Source organism: Lucilia cuprina, chromosome 3 (assembly GCF_022045245.1).
Source record: "Lucilia cuprina isolate Lc7/37 chromosome 3, ASM2204524v1, whole genome shotgun sequence".
NCBI classification, from domain to species: domain Eukaryota; kingdom Metazoa; phylum Arthropoda; class Insecta; order Diptera; family Calliphoridae; genus Lucilia; species Lucilia cuprina.
This window is the reverse complement of record NC_060951.1, coordinates 42,649,568-42,670,911: the sequence shown is the minus strand read 5'-3', so window position 1 is coordinate 42,670,911 and position 21,344 is coordinate 42,649,568. Positions and strand designations below refer to the sequence as shown.

General features: G+C 25.2%; 1 protein-coding gene across 4 annotated transcripts in view; it reads left to right on the top strand.

Moving 5' to 3' along the window:
* Positions 1–21,344, top strand: part of LOC111676789 (teneurin-a) — a 311,200-nt gene that overhangs the window by 226,902 nt on the left and 62,954 nt on the right. For all 4 annotated transcript variants that reach the window (XM_046947538.1, XM_046947537.1, XM_046947536.1 and 1 more), the window contains 2 exons: positions 12,075–12,260; positions 16,514–16,660. In XM_046947538.1, the coding sequence (XP_046803494.1) occupies positions 12,075–12,260; positions 16,514–16,660 (333 nt within the window). The remainder of the gene's footprint in view (positions 1–12,074; positions 12,261–16,513; positions 16,661–21,344) is intronic.

The window sequence follows — 21,344 nt, the reverse complement described above, 5'->3', positions numbered from 1 at the left end:
TTTTAATAACTAATTGCTTATACGAAGAGCCAATTGCAGACAATTCCTGCAGACCTGCAGGAATTTTGTACAGAAGTATAATGCAAATATATTTATATATATGTATGTATCTGTGTTTATATATATTTGTACATGTGCATGTTATTGAACCGGAAATTATGTTCAAAAATTTTATTACTAATTTACAATGCAAAATTAAGCAAAATGTTCATGAACATGTTCATTGTAAAAACATGTGGTTTTGCAAAACTTGCATATATTAAAAGTATAGATTATTTGTTTATAAAATTCCTTAAGTAATTTACATTAAAATACCAATATGTAATAGACTTCCTTTTAAATACAAATACATATATACTACTACATAGACATTGGTCTGCAGCAAATACTTTAAGGATTTCATTTAGAAAAATCGTATTTTAAAATTATTATTCAAAAACAACACAATTATATTTATTATATTTTATGGTTTAAAATTTTAAAATTATTGTAGTTGTTGCATTTTTTTTGTAATTTTACTAAAATCTAAAACTAGGAATAATCTTAAAATAAGTGTGTTTAATTAATTTATTATCTTATCAAATGAAATCGAGAAAATATATTGGTTACAAAACCGCAAAATAATCAGAGTTGAACATGTGGTTTTTGGCAACAAAAGAGAAATTTTGTTTTATAAAACATTTACATAGACAAATTTGTTATTTGCTATAGGAAAGCAATAAATATTTTAAATGAAAAATATACTATATATTTTTTTTATTTAATACCAATGAAAAGGAATTTGTTGCTAGCATCAAACAGCTGTTGGTGTTTCTTAATATTATAATAAATTATTTATATTCGTATTTAATTAAAATAAATTTCTTTAAATTATTTTACAATTGTTTAACACTTTAGCTTTACAATATTTTCCCAAAAAAATAAATTTATTATTTTTCTTTTTATGACAAACAAAATTCCCTTAGGAGACATAAAAATTACAAAATAAACTATGTTCTATAGGAATTGTAGTTGTATCCCCATAATTCATATAAAAATAAAATTAATGTTTTACCCTACTATTGCACTATAATTTCCCCTAATAGTAGACAACAAATATTATACTATTTTTTTCGTTCCGAGTTTTTATATGGGTTTGTAAAACAATTCCCTTATGTTTTGTATATAATTGTATATGAAAACAATTTTTGTCGCGCCTAAAAGCCAACTATACCAAAACCAAAATAATAAAAAGAATAATAAAATAGCACAGAGAGTGAGGATAGAGAAAAATTTATAAAATATAACACTTGTGTATAACAAATGTGCCAAGAATTTAATACACTACACATATATATGAAAACGTTTACAAATTTATGTTTAACAGTTGTGTCGGTATGTATGTATATACAACCATGTAAATAGTAGTAACACTGGGCTGCCATTTACAGGCCAACAGCTGTAAAAGTCACTGGGTTTAAATATGAACCTGTATTTTAACATGTCTGTCTGTGTGTTTGTTGCAATATATGTTAGTGGTTTTCATGATGATGTATGTATATATAGTATTTCGTAGACTCCTACAATCGGTTGAGGTAAACACATTCAAACTTTATAAAATTGTTGGATTAAAGAAAGTTTTTGTTAAACATTTTAAAGGTCATAAAGATAAGAATATATTGAAAAAGCTTTTATAAAATATTCTATTAAAAACTATGAAAATCTCAATTTTACTTAAAAGCTAAAAAAATATTTTCACTTAAAGACGTTAATTTTGTTTACTTACAAGCTTTAAATAAGCTTTTAAATAATTTTTCTCTTTTTTTAACATAATTTAAATTAAAAACCTTCAAAGATGCCTTTTTTACTGAAAAGCTTAAAAAGCCTTTCTAATAAAAAGCTTTTTACTGAAAAGTTTAAAAAGCTTGTTACTAAAAAGCTTAAACATTATTTTTAGTAAAAATCAGAAAAAATACTAAAAACTTTAAAAGCTTTTAACTAAAAAGTTTTTTTAACTTTAAAGGGATTTTTACTTAGAAGTATAAAAAAGTTTTTAAAAAAAAAACGTTTAGTAAAACTTTAAAATATAATATAGTAAATATATTTTTTTTAGATTTTTGTTAAAAAGTTTTTTTTTGTATCAAATCAAGAAACGATTTTCACTTAAAAGGGAAAATATATTTTCACTTAAATGCTTAATTACATAGACTTTACATTGAAAAAGATTTATCATAGCTTAAGGTTTCAAAATTATGGATTTTATTTCTGAGTAGTTCCATTTGTATTCCTCCAAATGCTAACTTATTTTCCTGCATTTCAACTGCCATTGTTGTACACATATGTATTTATCGTTTTATTTTGTTATTCTTACTAGCTGAGCTGTTGTTGGCATGTGGCCCATGACGACCACGTTGACATGAGTGTTGGTCATGGTCGTAACATGGCACTCTTTTGCTTTAACTAACTACTGCAAGTACTTGTACAATGTACATGCTGTTGTCATATGTTTGTATGTTATAGAGTTTTATTAAATTGTTGGTTCTTCATCTTATTTCACTACAATACACCACATGTAAACTCATAGAACTATATAGAGGTGGACAATTTTGGTTTTATTTTTTTGGGGGGATAGTACATATTTTGTGATCCTCTATGTTTTACTTCCTTTTGTTACTATACACCTTCAGTGTAAATGTATACCTCACTCTAACTCTTTGTCTTCTGTTATATATGTACATATATAAAACTCTTTCTCTTACACACATACCGAAATGTTGAACTACTAGAGTTATGTTTAGTTTAAGTGTTTTTGGGTACCAAGTATCGTGAAAAAAGAAATATATGTATATTCAGTTCAGCATTTTGTTGTAGTAGTTCTTTTTTTCAGCTAAACTTTCAACATGCTGTTATAGGTTGTGGTATTTTGTCTAGGTTTAGTTAGATGTATTATACTACCACCACTACTACTGCTAACACTTTTGCAGTAACAAAAAATATGTTGCAAGTGTTTGTGCTGCCATGTTTTGAATGTTTCATGTGTTGTTGTGTGTATTTTTTTTTTATTTTTTAAATATTTTTCTAATTTATTTGTAGCCAGTACTTGTATATGTTGCCATTTTTTTGGATTTTTTCCATAGTGTTTGTGTTGTGTTGCTTCTTGTTTTGGGTTAAAAGTACTCAACATTGTTGAGTTGTTATTAAATTTTGCAATTTTTATTATGAAGTTTTTTTTTCTACAACTTTTTTCACTTTTTCATATATAGTTTTTTTCAATATTATTTGTTATAGTTTTACGTGTATGTAGTGGGTAGTAGTAGTTGTTTTTTGATATTGTTTTTTCCCCGTATGCTGTTTATTTTTAGATTGTTACAAAATCAGGTTAAGTGGAAAAATATACTATATATACACAAAATTTTTTCGGTTTTTTTGGTTGGTTATTTTTGCATGTGGAAAAACAACAAAAATATTTTCATAGGTTGTTGTGGAGAGTTAGTTATTTAAGCTTTAAGTGGACTTAAAATAACTTTCGAACCAAAGCTAAAAATATTTATGATTTTTTTTGTTCGTCGTCGTCATTGTTGTTTTTTTTTTTTTAATTTAAAAAAATAGTTTTTTAGTTCAATATTGTGGACTTGTTTTGTTCATTAAACTGTATAATAAATTTAAATTTATTTGTGAAAAAGGTTTTTTTAAAATTTGTATGATATATATTTTTTTTTATTTTTTTGATTATAAACTGCAGATATTTAGGTCAGCGGAAGTGTTTTGTTGTTGCTGTTTTCATTGTATGTAGATAAAGTTTTTGAAAGGGATTTATAATTCAGGGGAAAACATTAAGTGGTATTTTTAATAAATTAATAATTGGAAACTAAGCTGTAAGCATTTAATCTAGTTAAGTTTATTTGCTGACTCAAAATATTTGTTGCTGATTTCTTGTCTTTTGTTTATATAAAATAAACATTCAATAATTTTCATGTTAGTAGCAAAGAATTTACTACAACTTCTGTCCATTTTTTATTTACTTTCTTTTTAGTATTTGTATTCATCCTTTTGTCTACATAACATGTGTTTTTTTATTCGATAATATATCTTTAAATGCAGACATGTGTCTATCTTTGTCTACATGTTGCAATTTATCTGTCTGCTTTTATTTTATTTCTTTTTTATTTAAAATTTCTTTAAATTCTATTATGTCTACAACCTTTAAAACTCTTAAGTGTCCTTAAACAATATATGTATGTATGTGTATGTATAAGTTTTTAATTTAATAAAAATATATCATGTTTTTAGTACCCACTTTGAAATAAAAATCACAATTTGTTTTCTATACAAGTACTCTAGAGAGCTCTCTTACCATGACGTATAATTGATATTAAATGTTTGTAGAATTAATATTACACATACGTAAAAAAAAGTTCATCGTAAAATTGTAAAATGTCATTTTTGTAGGAAAATTTAAATTTATGTACAAATTTTTGTCTACAAAATTTAATTACTGATCTTTAGTAAAAAGGTCAAGCACATTTTGAAAACCTTATCCATTTAATTTTGTCATATTTGTTGTTTTGGGAATAATATTAGTTATAATATTTATTGTTGTTTATAAAACATTAGGATTGAAAAATCAACAATATTAGGAATATTTTGAAGATATACTTTTGATTCAGTAATTTGCTATAAGTATTAAGCAAATCCTTTAAAGTAAGCTTCATATTTCCTTATTTTCAAAATTTTTTTCCTAATTAAAAACACCATTAACAGATTTCATCGTTTAACCCTAAATTTAATTAAATCTTTTTGCAAACACCTTAAGTAAAACTATAAATTATTTTCATTTACAACTACACTAAAACCATAACCTTGTCAATACTTTTGTATTATCTTTCGCTGCTTAAATAATTTTGTCTGCTAAACATCCTAAAAACTTATACATATATTTTTATCTTCATAAAACTTTATTTTTAATTTTTCTACATAAAATTATGAACTTTTTAAACTGTTCAAAGTTCAACTAAAAATATAACTAAAAATCTATATTCACAACTCGATAAGTAATAAAATAAAATCACAAAAACAAAATCTTAGATTATATGATGAGCACATGTGTATTTTTAGAACAAACTTAGATTGAAAGTACATTAACCCTTTTTCGTATATATAAAAAAACTCCTAGTTAGGTAAATACTATAGTTTAGAAAGTTTAGAAATAAGGTGAGCATACACTGCTCTAGGTAAACTCTTTATAGAGTTAAGTAAATATAAGTCTGCATACGCTTTTTATTGCTCTAAAAAACATAAAGGAGAAAGAGAAAAACATAATACAGACGCCAGTCAACCTGACTGAATATGATTATCTTTAAAAAACACAAACACTCTCACATGTTTCCCTTATGTAAGCGTTTGTATGCTTGTTTTTGTAATATAGCAAATTAAATTCTATATAGCATATCTTAAGGAGCGCACACACATATTTCCTCTTCATACTTTTAACAAAAGCTCAGCAAAATCGAGCATAAGCAGAGTTTCGAAAATGTTTTGATATGTAAAAAAATCAATGATTGAGTTTTATGCCTGATATGCATACGTATAACTTAAGCAATATGATAAAAATAAAACTTTTTTTCTTTAAACGGTAAGCAAGTGATGACTGTAATATACTGGCAAAAAATGTGAACTAAATCAAGCAATGTTTATAAAGAGGTGAGGAAAATGCTGGTATTAAGCTCTGACTTGTTTTAGTTTGTTGTTTTCTTTTTAGGTTATGTACATTAAACACAGACAAAAGCCCTCATATTGTATAGACTAATATACTTTAGTTTAGTTGCTTTTTTAATTTTTGCTCCTTAAAACATACAAAAAGCTTAAAGGGATTCACCTGTATTTAGTTTTAATAAAGAAAGCGAAAAAAAATTATATGTATAAACGTATGTTGGTATTTTTTTTTTTTTCTTATATGAAAGATATGAAAACTAACAATACTTAAGATGTTAGTTGTCGAGCTGTTATGATCCTGGGTGATGACGATGAAAATGATTTTGTAAAGAAACCAAGATGAGAAGAAAAGCTCAATATAATGTCGTCACAAAAGGCAGCAAGCATACAAGTAAGAAAAGAAAACAGCCATTTTAATAGAAAAGAAAAATAACAAGAAATTAATCAGGGCACAGTGGGCAAAAATCCAAAAAAAAAAAATTAATTCTTAATTTGTTTTTAATATTAAAAAAATATTAAATTTCTTAAACTCAAAATGTTATTTATACAAGTTTTCTACATTAATTGTGTTATTTAAGATTTAACCCTTGACAACTAGTAAAATTTCGTTTCTAAAACATGTAAAATATAAAGCTTTAATTTCTTTTTTTAGAAAATTTATTCTTCAGATATTCCTATCCTTAGACCTACTGTACTTAACACTTGCTTACTTGTTCATGTTCACTATTCATATTTCTTTTAACATAGACTTTTTTGTTGCCTTATCTTTGTTTTTCTCCTATTCACCGCCTGTCTCATTTAGCAAAATGTGCTGTACATATATAAAACTGTAAAAGCCTTTGTTTAACATGCCACTTGCAATTACTTTTCTTAGAATATATATTTTTTGCTTTTGTTTATTTTCTATGAGCATATTTAATAGATTGGTATCCTTAAGGATTTTTATACTCAAATGGTGGGTAATTAACTAAGACATGTTATTTGTAAGATCTTAAAATTATTTTAATAAGTTATTGTATTTTTAGGGGAACTAATTCTGTTGAAAGATGGTTTTTGATAGAGATTATATAGTGGTGCAGGCGGAAGCTGAATGTAATTAGTTTACATAGGGGCTAAGGTAAATTTCCTTGAAGAAATGTAGAAATCTTAGTCAATTGAAACAACGAGTATAAGTTTAGTGATCTTGTAATATGTTGCAGTTGCATTCTTAAACTCTTGTCAATGTTTCCAATATTAGTTTAAATAAGAAATAAGTGCTTGTTATACATGTTGCAAATCAAATATTATTTTCTTATCAGAACATCTCAATTTTTACGCCTGCAGCAAGCTGCAGTTGTATTTTGATAGCTTTTTTTATAGTCATATTTTATGTTGACGAAACATGTTGCTAATCAAGTTAACACTGAATAAGTGAATATATTAAATAATATATTATTTTTTGGTCTAATAGCGTTTAATTAAATTGTAAAAATGTTTCAATTTTTTTATGCCCTTATGCAATTTTAAATGTTTTATCATCAGCAATATGTTGCTGAACTTGAGTATATTATAAAGTATATAAAGACACTTTGTTAGTTTTAACAAAATTAAAATATGTATCTGTAATAAAATTTTATGTTACAACACTAGATGAAACATGTTTGTTAATGACATCATGGTAATGTAAGTTTCAGCAGCATGTTTATTCCATGTTTATAAATTTTTCAACATCTTTTTTTAAATAAAATTTAAATTATGCAACATGTTGCTGGATGACGTTTCTCAATGTTTTATAAATTTGTAGACACATACTTACTATAGACGGATGACTTAGCAACATGTTGTTACAGTAAACATGATAACATAACAGTTTACTAATTGGGCTAAAAATTCATAGTTTTCTATGTTAAAACAATTATTTTGCAACATGTTTGCTAGTTGGAATTTTGTCTATGTTTTTTAGACAGTAATTGAATTTCAGATAATTCAGAATATTTATTACATATTATTCTGCATATACAATGACTCCACAACATTTTGTTGGTTTTAACTTACTTTTGAGAACATTTTCTAAGTTCTAAAGGCTGTATAGAGCCTACAAAATTCGTTTTAATTTCCCATAATTTTACTATTTGTCTCCTTATTTTTCCATTCAAATAATTCATTCAAGTGTGTTAACGCCTCTTTTAGCTTTAAGAGTTTTTGAGTTTTTAAGATAAGATTGTTTTTTGTTGCATCAACATTTAAAACATATATAAGGCACATTTAAAAAGAAAAAAACCTTAAGCATTAAAAGAAATTTTTACAAATGAATAAATATCTAAATAAAAGATTGAATAAGTATTAAGACTTTTAATAAAAAATATGATGAATTTCAAGTTAAGAGTTTTTTTTAGTTAAAAGCAAAAAAAAAGTAGAAATATTGTCTTATTTTATTAAGGTATAGTAGTAGAAAAAAATTGTCTAACTAAAATTTTACGACAGTAAGTAAAGAGACTAAAAATAATTGAATTATTTGATTTTATATTCTACTGAACTTTAAATATCTTTTAAACATAAAATCAATACTAATCGAATTTGCTTCAAAAATAAACGTAAATGAAAACATTTTTAAGTCAATTTAATATACATTTAATATATATAGAACATCATACACTAAAAGTATGCTACATAAATAAGAAACGTTAAACGTATGAAAAAAAAACTTTAACAAAGCGTCTCTGTATTTATATAAGCAATAAATAAGAAAAGTGTATAAAGTGTATAGAAAAATACTTTATAAAAATGACATTTTATGATAGTCACAACCGTTTTTCCCTATACTTAATGTTGCACTCAAAATAGACAACCAAACTATGGCAACTCATCGCCTGATAATGTATTAGTAGTAACCACAAAAAGCGGAAGTTTAGGAGAGAAAGAGCAACAGCGGAAAAAATGGCTATATAAAGTGTGACAATAATGATAGTAAACAGTGGTAAAATGAAAAAAGAAGACAATTTTTAAAAATCTTAAATTTTGTTAGTTTTTGTTAAAATGTAGAAGATATTTTACAACACACTGTTAAGATTCAGCCTTTAACTACAAAAAATAAAAAAAGTATTACCACTACAATCCCACCTCTAAAACATACATACACCCGTTACAGAGTTACATGAATACATATGTACATATATAAGAATATGACTGTATAGAGAATTTGTTTTCCAGCTAAATTTTACGTTGAATACACCGTTATTTTTTCTCCCTTGAATATATAAGATACTATGTCAAAATATTTGTATGTGTGTGTGCAAGAGAGGTTTTTTTGTATGATAAATGATGCATTTCTGATGATACCAACCAAATACATTGCATCAAAAAAAAAAAAAAAATGAACAGCAAAATGCGATTTTATGTCTTTTTAGTAGTAGAACTGTTCTACTCCCTTAGCTAAATATTGTTCGTAGTTAGTTGTAGTTGTTGTTATATGTTTTCTATACTTTATTTCCCCAATGCACCTAAATTTTTATCAACGTATATTTCTCGTCATCAAATTCTATCATGAAGTTTGTGTCTGTTGTCTATGTTCGTTTTTCTCCCTTTTTCGCTTTACTTGCAAACATTGTTTTTTTTTTTTGTTAGTAAATGTGCCTTGTGGCTTTTAGTTCAATATTTTATGACTAAGCTTTATTTCATCGAAACCCACTACAACAGCAACTAAAACTACTAGCTGTGTTATCTTTTTTATATGTTGCTTTAACTATACGTTAAATGTTGTAGAAGAAGAAAAAAATATATATTTATTTGTTGGTTGATAGAAAGCAGTATAAGCCAGCTAGTTGTTAGCTTTGTTCAATTGGTAAAATTTAAACGCTATTTTGTTCAAAGTAACAAAATAATACGATTTTAATATGACTGTATTCTTTTTTTACTTATTCCATGGATTTTAAGGAGTAATAGTAGGAGTTGTTTTTAAAGAGAGCAGTAAAAGAAACAATTTTTAGTCAAGTTAATAAAAAAATATAAAGAACAAAGACAAATGGTTTGAAAATGTCTTACTAAATTTTTCTATGAAGTCTTTGGTGATGTTTTTTTTTTTTATGAGCAAAGTACCAAAATAAGTTTTAATATAAAGTTAAAGGTATATAGAAAATCCATTATGAAATTTGAAAAATTCAATAATTCTTTAAACCTTTAACATTAAAATGTTGCCAGCAACATGTTGATCTATATAAAATGTTGCGCTAAGAGTTTTTGGACAAATGTCGGAATAAAATTTAAGGCAAAATATATTTTCTGTAGTTTATAGTTTTCTATATAATTTAAAGAATTAATACGTTTTTATTAACTTGGAATCTCAATACAACTTTTCCAGTAACTAGTTTCTTTCCCCGGAGCAACATTTCACTTCCTTTAACTTTTACAAGTTTAAATAACGCTTCGTTAAAAATTTGATTTCACTCCAGCAACTTACATAGATATAGCAAAATTTGAAACACCATGAGCTTTCCACATTTAGTAATAGATTTTATAACAAAAATCGTTAAACCGAGAAAATTTGTATTGCTTGAAGACCGAGATTATATTCCAATTAAGTTTTAGTAAGGCTCAAAGCCTTTTAAAATATTTTGATTAAAATTTCTTAAAAACTTATAAAGTTTATAATAATATACATCACTATTTATGCTGATATTTGTAATACCCAATAATTTAAGTATAGAAATTGGCTTAGTATCACTTTCTGAGTCGTCTGTCCGTCTGGGTGTCCATATAAACTTTGTGGTAACTCCACAGATAACTTCTTGAAATTTAACACTCTTCTGCTCTTTTGACCGTCCTTAGAGGACGAAGCACATTAAAAATAGTAGATGAACAATGATATTCTGCACAAATGACTAACCTAAAGCCCTCTACCAAAATTTATATATTAACTCTCTTACGCCCGTATAACCTCTCATTTAGAAAATCATTTCCTTGTCAACAAAAATATTTCTGAATTAAAGTAAAAATTAAATAAAATTATGTATTATATAAAAGAGAATCATATGGTCGGACATGCCCAACTATAAATTCTTTCTTGTTTTTAAACAAATTTAAAGCGCAAATTTAACATCTCATTTTTATTATCTTTAAGCAAAAAGCTTACTGCTTTTGCCTGTAAATAAAACATATTCAAGACAAATACTTCAAAACTTCTAGTCATGGAAACGCATATAATTTCGTCTTAATATAACAGTTACTTTTTTCGAATTACTTACTTTTCTCTCAAACAACATACATACAAATATAAAATTTCATATATATCATATTTTTAACCGCCATACATTATCTCTTGCAGACTGTTATAAGAATAGACTATAAACTACACACTCACATACACACACACCCAGAAAAATTCGTTTCACAGACACAACGAAAGGACAGACTTCATTAATTTTATAATAAATTGTATAATGCATACTCACAGACACTTAACAGCAGACATATACATAAATATTGTATTAAAAAAAGTTGAGGTTTGAAATTTGTTTAAAAAAAGTCTGGTACAATGTTTTCTTTTTATTGCATAAAGAAATTATTTTACAATTTAATTTTAAATGCTTGAATTATTTTTAAAAGTTAAGCTTAAAAGTTTTGCTACATAAAAATTTAATTTAAATCCCTTAAGTTAACAATTTGATACAAATTTATAATAATTCTTTAATATTAAATTTATCAGGTTTTAGCCCTAAAGGCTTTTCAGAAAAAAATTTTTCTCTTCCTTTTTACATTACTATGATTTGTTAAATTGTTGCTCAAGTGCTGACATTTACACCTTAGAAATATTATTTTATTTTATTTTTTTTAATTTTTCCCTCACATTTTTCTACGTTTGCTTTCTCTGTCATCTGAATGTTTGTAGTATACATATATACTATGCATATGTCTAAAGGAAATTACAATTTATATTCATCCGTTGCTCTTATTTTTATTATTATTATTATTTTTCTGTTCACTTTTCTGTTATTTGTTTAAGTATTTGTAATGACATTTAGCCTTAAAGTATGCTAACGTTTGTCGAGCCTTGAGCTTAAGGGATTTTTGCACACAACTAAAATTTATTGAAATTGTGAAATGAATTTATTGATGTTTTAGATGAAATAAATATTTTTCCAACGTCTTAGTTAGCGTTATATATATTAAAAAAGAGATTAATGATAAAATATTGTAGGTGTTTAAAATATATACATACTTCTTTTTTTTGTATGCCAAGGGAATTATTTAAATTTTAGCAGCTTAAAGTAGGCAATTATTTTTTCTCTTATAATTTGGCCTAAAAGTATGCCAAGGTATTTCATTTCTTTACTAATTAAACTCTGCCCCCTTAAAATAATTCTAAAGTGTATTTTTACTAATTCTTATTCTATTTCTCTTTATTACAGCTGTCTGCAGTTTAGATTGCGGTCCCAATGGTGTTTGTGAATCTGGCAAATGTCGCTGTAATCCCGGCTGGACTGGAAATCTTTGCGATCAATTGCCCTGTGATGCCAGATGCTCCGAACATGGCCAATGTAAAAATGGCACATGTGTGTGCTCACAAGGATGGAATGGCAGACATTGCACATTGCGTAAGTATTCAAACACATACACACTCACATATATAATTTAATAAAGTGAAACTACTTATATAGAAAATAAAAAAAGAGACTATGCTGAATAAAAAGGTTCTCAAATTCCCTAAAAGTATGCAAGAGATACAAAAACTTTTGTAAATTTAACTTTTTAAAACAAAATAAATGTATAGACAACTACAACAGTAATCAATAGTTTGATTTTTGTTTAACACAACCATCTATTGAGAAGAGCAATTTTTGTTAAGGTTTTTTTTTTGTTTTTACTACATTATTTTAAATAAAAACAAAATCAAATTTAAACTTTTCAGACGTTTGGTAATAGGAGTAATGAAATTGATAGAGAGTAAGAAAAAATGTGTTGCATATATATGAAAAACAGAATTTTGGGAATTATGAAGAAAGTTGTTAAAGAAAATTAACTTCTAAATTTGGTTACTAGCATTTTTTTACTAAAAAATTTATTGAATCGTAAGCAACTTTTGGAGATTTTTTATATATTATTAAAATATTTACTTTAAATGATATTAAAGCTAGAAAATCTCTTTTTCCATAACCCATATTTAACCTTAAAGTAGGCTTGTTTTTTTTTTTCTTTCAAGAAAAAATTTAAATACTCATTTCAACACCCTCTGCTTTTAAAGCATCAAATAGTAGTAATATGGCTTCTTTCTATTTAGCTAGACATTTCAAAGTTGTTAATATAAATACATATATATATGTATGTATATTTCAACATGTCATGTTCATATGAGAACATTCCTTCTTTCCAATTTCATACCACTTTCTTAATGTTTTGTATATATTCTAAAATTTTCTTGAATATTTGCAAATAATGTGACATGTTAAGACATGCACAAATATTAAAAAGTACTAGTGGTAGCAGTAGAATGTGAAAAAGGGAACCTTATAGAAAATAAAACTTTATATAAGATATATAACTTTCATAGACATACTAGACATTAGTTTAACTTCAATGTCATCTCTTTGGGAAACTAAATGTGGATATTTACATAGACACTCATATATACATAGGTATATAACTAAGAGGGAAAATGTATGCATGTATACCTTAAACATGTACAGTAAAATAGACAGGAAGTATGCTTTAAGCTAAACACTTATAAAACATGTATTCTATTTGTATATGTATGTGTAGATATTACAAAGATGTACAAAAGTCATCATCATTATCTGCTAAAGTACAAAATCATTATCATCATTTTAACATTTCTACATGCTAAATTGATGTTAATATTTAAACTAGGAAATTTCCGTAACCATCATGAAGTTTAGGTTCGTTCTACCTTCTGTTCAAAAGAATAACAAAAAAATTTCTGTTTTTATTTATTTTCAAAAAATAGGAAAAAATATATAAAACGAGAAATTAGTTACTGAGACAAAATGTTTTACAAATAAATATACAAACAACACAAAACAAATAGATAAAACTTGTTTATATACACTTTTTTTGCACAACTTTTGTACATCTTCTATACTATTTGGCGCTTTACTAGCATTTTAATGTCATTGTGACATGTGTCATGTACAAACATATACATACATATATACCTACAGAGACTTGACTATGCATGTCTGCTCAAAAAAGGCAATTTAAAAAATCATTTGTATTATTATAACTTCCTCTCTAAAGCTACAGACTTCTACGTTATTATTTTGTAGATGCTGCTCCTTGTTGTCTAATAAGGCCTGTTTAAAACTTCATACATTATTTTATATTTTCAAAACAAGTACATTCCTTTATACTCTCACTCACTCTCTTTCTTTGCTTTTCTTAATATAATATGATATATACAATTTTACAATAATATGCCTGCTTGTGTGACATGCCATGCTCGTTTGCTGTTGTGTCTCTTTTTATTTGACACTCACTGCCTTAACTTATGCTATATATTTATACTCAAAAAGGAATTTATATTGATAATATTTCTAAGGAAGTCTTAAATTGTTTGTCGTTTTTATTTTTATAGCTGTATATGGATGTGTAATTTTTGTACTTTTTAGTTTCTATCTCAATTTTTGTTTAGTACCCTGCAAAAAAAAGAAGAAAAAAACATTATCTAAAGGAAATATTACTAGTTACATGTTTTGTGTACATTTTGTTATTGTGCACAAAAAAGTCGTTAAGTTGTTTCCAAATTGCCTTAGTTTTTTTTCTGCCCAACAAAAATATAAAGTAACAAAATATTTTCCAAAAATAGCGGAAGTTTTATTGGTTTTGCACACGTCAACATTATTGAAAATATTTATTTTTATATAGTATAGATGGTTTTTGTTATAAAACTTTTAACAATTTATTTTTTTATTTGTTTTCTATATATAAATTATTTTCTATATTTATATGTTGTTTTGGTTTTTTCTGTGCATATGCTAAAATTTTTGTGATATATTACATATTTCCTGTTTAAAAACTATTTTTTTACTCGGAATGTGCAGTCTAGATAGATAGATTTTGTTTTTATGTTATTTGGAAAATAAACTATAATAAAATATTTTTTTGTTTTCTATTTAAAACTTTTGCCAACATGTTTCATCAATATTGTGTTAATCGATATGTGTTGTTTCACTGTGTATGGGTAGCGGCAAAGGAGAAGAAAAATACATTTCGAATGAATTGAATTTTTTGTACCCTACCCTAAAACATCTTTGAGTTTTGCATATATTGTTGCTAGATATATATATATATATATAAGCTTTTTTTAAAAAAAAGCTTTCTATGAAGATGAATTTTTTCATTAAACATTCACTTTTTCTTTTGCTGTCTTAGGAATCTTTTTAGGATTTTACATGGAGTGGCAAAAAGCTTTTATAGGAGATACATTTTGTCACTTAAATGTTTTTTATATCATTATTACAATGAAAATTATTGATTAATATATATTTGTTTAAAACTATACTGGCTTACAGACAGACATGTAATAAATAATCATAAAATAATAAAATAGTTTATGATAAATTTTGTTAACATAGACATGTATTAACATTTACAGAATTTATGTGATTGACAGCCTGATTGAAAATGCAATCATGAGTAAAGTATATTTAAATAAATGATTTTTTTATGCTTTTAACAAGATAACACCAATTTAATGGTTTTAATGTTTAAAAAATTTAAAATGGAGCAGAATGTTATATAAATTATAAAACATCCTGTTTAATTTTTAAATAAAAGAAAAGTTTTGTCAAATATGTTTCAAACTGTACACAAATTAAGAAGTCTTTTTATACGATTTGAAAATGCAGCTTGCTTTGTAGATCTCAAAGCTTTCGTGTAAAAAGCTATCTTAACTCTCAAACAAAATAGTCAATTAATATCAGAACACAAAAGAGTGACATCTGTAGAGAAGAAAGAAGATTCATATTTAAAAAAGTTGTTTTAAGGAAAAAGCTTTTGGCACAAAAGCTAGATAGTATCAAATATCTCAAATATATATGAAACAAATCAAAACTAAAAAGTTTTTCTCTTAAATAAATAACTACAAAATGTGTGAAAACTTTTTATAAAAGCTAAATTAAAAAGCTTTTGCATATAAATCTGTTCTTTCAAACAAGAGTTCTCGCTGATGTGAAAATTACAGGAATTTTTGTTAACTTAAAGAAGTTTCTTGTATAAAAAAGCTTTTATTAAAAAACATTTTAATAGAGCTCTTCTTATTAAGCTTTTTATTAAATTCAAGTTTATGTTAAAGAGCTTTAATGAGTCTACCCGCTCTAAAGACATTTGTGGAAACTATCATGTTTAAAATTTACTCACATATTTAGATTAATTTTAAAGCTTTTAAATTTTACTGCGAAATATTTGGATATTTTAATTATTAGGTTATGTAGAATTTATCCTACTTTATATGATTACGCAACAAAACAAAAAAGCTTTCACACTAACTCTCCCTCCCTTTCTCCCTCTCTCTCTCGTTCAGAATTTAAAATTAATTTTCATTTAAATTACTATAAAATTAAAAAATTATAAATTGTTTTATTTAATTTTCCTGATCAAGTTATAAAAAATTAAACAATTGTGTGAGAATTTTTAAAAATTCGCACAAAAACAAATTTAATTTAATATTATTTTTTTTTGTTTTATATTTTACACAAGCTCTTTAATCATTTATGCAGATGTATACATAAACTTGTTCTCCTTTAAATCATTGAACCTTGATTTTCATTAATTATGAATGTATTTATTTTATTTATTTCTCATTCTCCATTTTGTTTTTATTTTTTTTTTACAGCTGGTTGTGAAAATGGTTGCTCACGTCATGGTCAATGCACTTTGGAAAATGGCGAATATCGTTGTGATTGTATTGAAGGTTGGGCTGGTACAGATTGTTCAATTGCATTGGAAATGAATTGCAAGGATAATATTGATAATGATGGTGGTAAGTAAAAAAAAATTGTATTTTTATATATTTTTTTTGTATTCTTTTTGTTGTTTTATTTAATAATAGTGATAAATTATTTATATTTATAAAAATCGTTTTAAAATATGTTATAAATTTAAAATTCAGACGGAATTCATAAAAATTAAAACAAAAAATACATATTTAAGAGTTTTTAACAAATTTTGTATACATAATGTTAGACATGTTTCGAGTTTTTATTATCGATTCATTATTCTAATTAAACAGAATTTTATAGTTTGTTTTTTTCTTGTCTATCATTTAAATTGCCATTTGTGTATAGAAATTTTGATAGACAATATAGCACATAACTGTTTCTATACAAACTTATTTTTTTGTTCCTATCTGTTTTATTGATTTCTATATAAAATTCAATTATTAATCATGTTTATAAGCTTTTGGGAATACATAATATAATTTTTGTTCATATTTATTTATTTATATGCTAGTTTGTATATAAATATATTTACTAAGTTTTTTTGTTCTGTTTTTTTTTTTTTTTTATTTAGACAACATTATGAAACTTTTCAATCAAATTTTATTTTTTTTTTATTTTTCGGTTACTTTTGTGTCTATAGTTTTTGTTTAGGAGTAGTAAGTTTAAGAATATAAAAGAAAATATATAAATAAATCAATTTTCTTTTTATTTTTTTTGATAAGCAAGAAAGAGAACAAATAATGTAGTCCCTTGATATTGGCATAAGAAAAATTAAAAAAAAGAAATTGATTTTTTTTTAATTTTTAAATTCAAAAGCTTTAATATTATATTTAAGAAAAAAAAACTATAAAATTGATCGGCTCACAGAGAATGTGTGTTTTTAACTAAATCATTAAAAATGCGAATTTATACAGTTGATTTAAAGCTCAAATTTTATTTCTAATAAAAGTTTTAGTAATTAATTTAAAAATAGCTTCTTACTTTCGGCATTCTTGGCTTTAGAAAGTCGACCACTGTTCTAGTACACATTTCCCTATAGCGGATAATTTACATAACATATACAATTCCTTAAATATGCCAACAATCTAAAGCTTTAAAAACAAATTCCTTTAGAGGTGTTAAAAGCTTTTAGATGTTCTCTATATAAATGTAAATATATCGTGTTTGTATGTCTTTGTGTAAAAGGAAATCAAGGGAAATTTAAATCAATTTAAAAATAAGTAGCTTCTTATTGTTTTCGGCAAATGAAAAAATAGCAGAAAAAGCAAGAAATCATCAAACCTAAGTTAAAATAAATAAAAATACGTAACAATATCCTTAAATGCTTTTAAACAATAATAACAACAACTCTTTTAGATTACCTTTAACATTTATGTTTTTTTTTTGTTGTTTTATTCTTAAATGTACTTATTTTTTCAAAGTGATTGTTTTTATATTTTTCTTTAAAACATAAAACAAAAACTTTTAAAACATAAACAAAATGTCAATGCAAAAAGGTGTCTGTGTGTATTTCTTTATTTTTTCTTTTTTAGATTTAAAGTGGTTTTGTAAACACATGTTTATTTTTTGCTCTCCCCAGTACTTGATCTTGAGTAGTTGTGGCGCTACTCGTAAAGAAAACAAAATTTAACTTTAGCGATTTATTGGTTACATTTGCATGTGATAAAAACCCCATGATAGTTATTCATTTACAAATTTTACCCGAAAATCTAAGAAGAGTTCACTGGAAATATACAAATTTATTGTTTTTAATAGTTCTGCTCCAATAGGCCAGCAGCATATGGGCCACACTATAGTCTATTTCATAGATAATAGATTATTCTATGATTATTTAAATTTCTATAAACCAAACTATTTTTAAACCACTTAATAGACCAGACTATAGTCTACAGATCAAACTCTAATCTGGTCTATAAACTACACATTGAACTTGTCTAGTCTATAAACTGTAGCCTATTATATATACCACAACATGACTATATTCCTAACAAGACCATGACTAAAGTGTTATATATAGCGTATTATATAGTCTATTCAGTACGTAACCTTAAGACTTGTCTAGAATATAGTCTAAAGTATTAATCGGGCTATATCCAAAAAATACTCCAGTTCATACACAAACTTAAGTCTTTGAACTTGACTGCAGTCTAAACTATAAACCGGATTATAGTCTAGAATAGTCAGATTTTAGGAATTTAAATCATAGGGCAGAAAATTTGTTGGTTAAACACATCTTGGAACAGCCCCTCTGGTGAGCATAAAAAAACCTTAAATGAATCTTGTTATTCCATAGACTTGAAGTAGGCCTTCCAAAAAAGTCGTACTTACCTTTATGAGTAAAGAACCCTTGATTTATATACCTCCACACCTACATATATTTATGTATTTATATTTTTTTTATTATTGAAGAGTTGTGACAATATTGAAGCATTTGCTTTCAGTTGTTTTTATTTACAGCAAAAAAATAACAATATTCCCTAGCATACTGTAAGGCTAAAATGTTTCACATTATTTTACTTTTATATTCATTTTTTATTTTGTTTCATATCTGAAGAGCATATAAACGTAAATGTTAAATTGTAAAGGTGGCTATACTTACATACAAGCAAACATACGCATGATTTCTTAGGGTGTCCCAATAAAAATTTTATATAAAAATTTTATAAATAAAATTGTAAATATTTTAATTAATGAACTTGCTATTAACAAAAAATTAAAATTTCGAAAAACAAGACTAACTTTTATTTCAATTAATATCATTTAGCTATTTTTCGGGAACAGCCTTAATTAATACTTACATATGTATGTATTAGTATATGTAATGGATGTACATACATATGTGTATGGGTTATTGAACAAATACACGAAGGGTTAATATTTAAAACATGTCTTACAGTAATACGTGCTCTTGCATTTTTTTTATACATGTATTTGACATACACTATAAATACCTATACAATATATGGAAGGAAGTATAGGGGGTACATTTATATGTGTTCATATAGAAAAGTATTGTAATGTTGTTGTAATATTTCATTTTTTTGATAAACATACTACAAGTACATACATACTACTTCACATACGCACCATGTATTTAATGAAAAATGTTTCAAGACAGTGGAATCTAAGTATTTAAATTTAAAGAAAACTTTCAATGATCTTTTAATGTTTGGCATAGTTTTCATAAAAAAATTAAAAATCAAAATGTTTAAATTCATAAAACAAAAAAATTTTCAGTTTTTTCAAATATTGAAAATTTGACATATTCTTAATCTACTGTCTATTCCCACAAAAATAAAATTTTCAGGTAAATTTTGTAGAAAAAATAAAATGTTTAACGTACATCCGCAAAAATGTACTCACACACCTTCAGTCATTTTGCCAAAAAAAAAAATGTTGTAGATGATGTAGACGATGATGATGAACTTCAAGTATCGTAGTTGTCGGATGTACTTGTAGTTTTTTTTATATATGAGAGTTGATTGTAAGTGTTTTGGGGATTTAAAAATTGACATGCGAAATAAAAAATGAAATGAAGGAGAACAAAAAATTAAGAGAAAAATAACAACAAAACCAAATAAAAAGGTTACGTGATTGCATAAATAACACCATCACATAATCGGGAACAGGAGAACAAAGCTCTGGGAAGTCAACATCATTCATACATACATATATTCATTGATGGCAGAGTATAAAAGGCCTCAATTTTTAGAGGTGTATAAAAAGTTGGCATATTCACGTATTATAAAATGATGTATTGTAAAAAGAGTTTGTTTTTATTGGAAAGGGGTTTGGAAGCTTTTTTCCGTTGTTGTTATTTTTCTTTTTGGCCTTAACACATTCTGTCATATATTCAGCGTATTTGTATAGTAGATTTTAAGGCTTAAGGTTAAAATTAAAAGATTATGAAAATGATAGGGAGTTAAGTTTAAAATGTGTTACTGTTTTGATGTAAAAGCTTATATTAAAGAGTTTTTTTATTGTGCAAGCTATTTGTTTTCTTTTTTTCAATAAACAACTTGTTGTGATTTGAAAAATAAAGTAGAGAGGATTATGAGAATGTTTTATGCAAAGAATTTAAATTGTTTGAAAATTAAGGCAATCTTATGGTTGCTTCAAAAAGAGTTTTAGTTTTACTGCTTTAATATATTATTTGAAAAAATATAAACTTAAACTTAAATCTTCTTGAATAATTCTGATGTATTTTTAAATCATAAATGAAAATTTTATATAATTTTTAAAATTTAAGTCTATTTGTGAAACCTTGAACAAAGTTTCTGTTGGAAGACAGTTATGTTAATTTAAATGTAGTAAAAGTTTTCTTTAATGTTTTAGCTGGAAATTGTAAACTGGAAGTTGGAAGTTTTATACATTTTACAGCTTTTAAAATTCTTAAGAGCCAGGAGGTAAAATCGATTTTAAAATTTTAGGTCTTAATATAAAATATGATTTCATACCACTTTTAAAAACTAATGGAAATTTTTAATATTTTCTACAAAACTTTCGTTTTTTTCGAATATTTTTAAAGACTTTTAAGAAGGTATAATATTTTAATGATTTTAATCCTTTTAAAGCTTTATTAAGCTTTTTACATGTCAATTATTTAAGACCACTAAAGTATTCACAAAAATTATAGTTATTCAATTCTATAATAAAAACTTTTAGAAAGCTTTTTAAAACACTTTTTAAAACTTTTACGCTTTAAAATTTCTTCATGTTGTATTT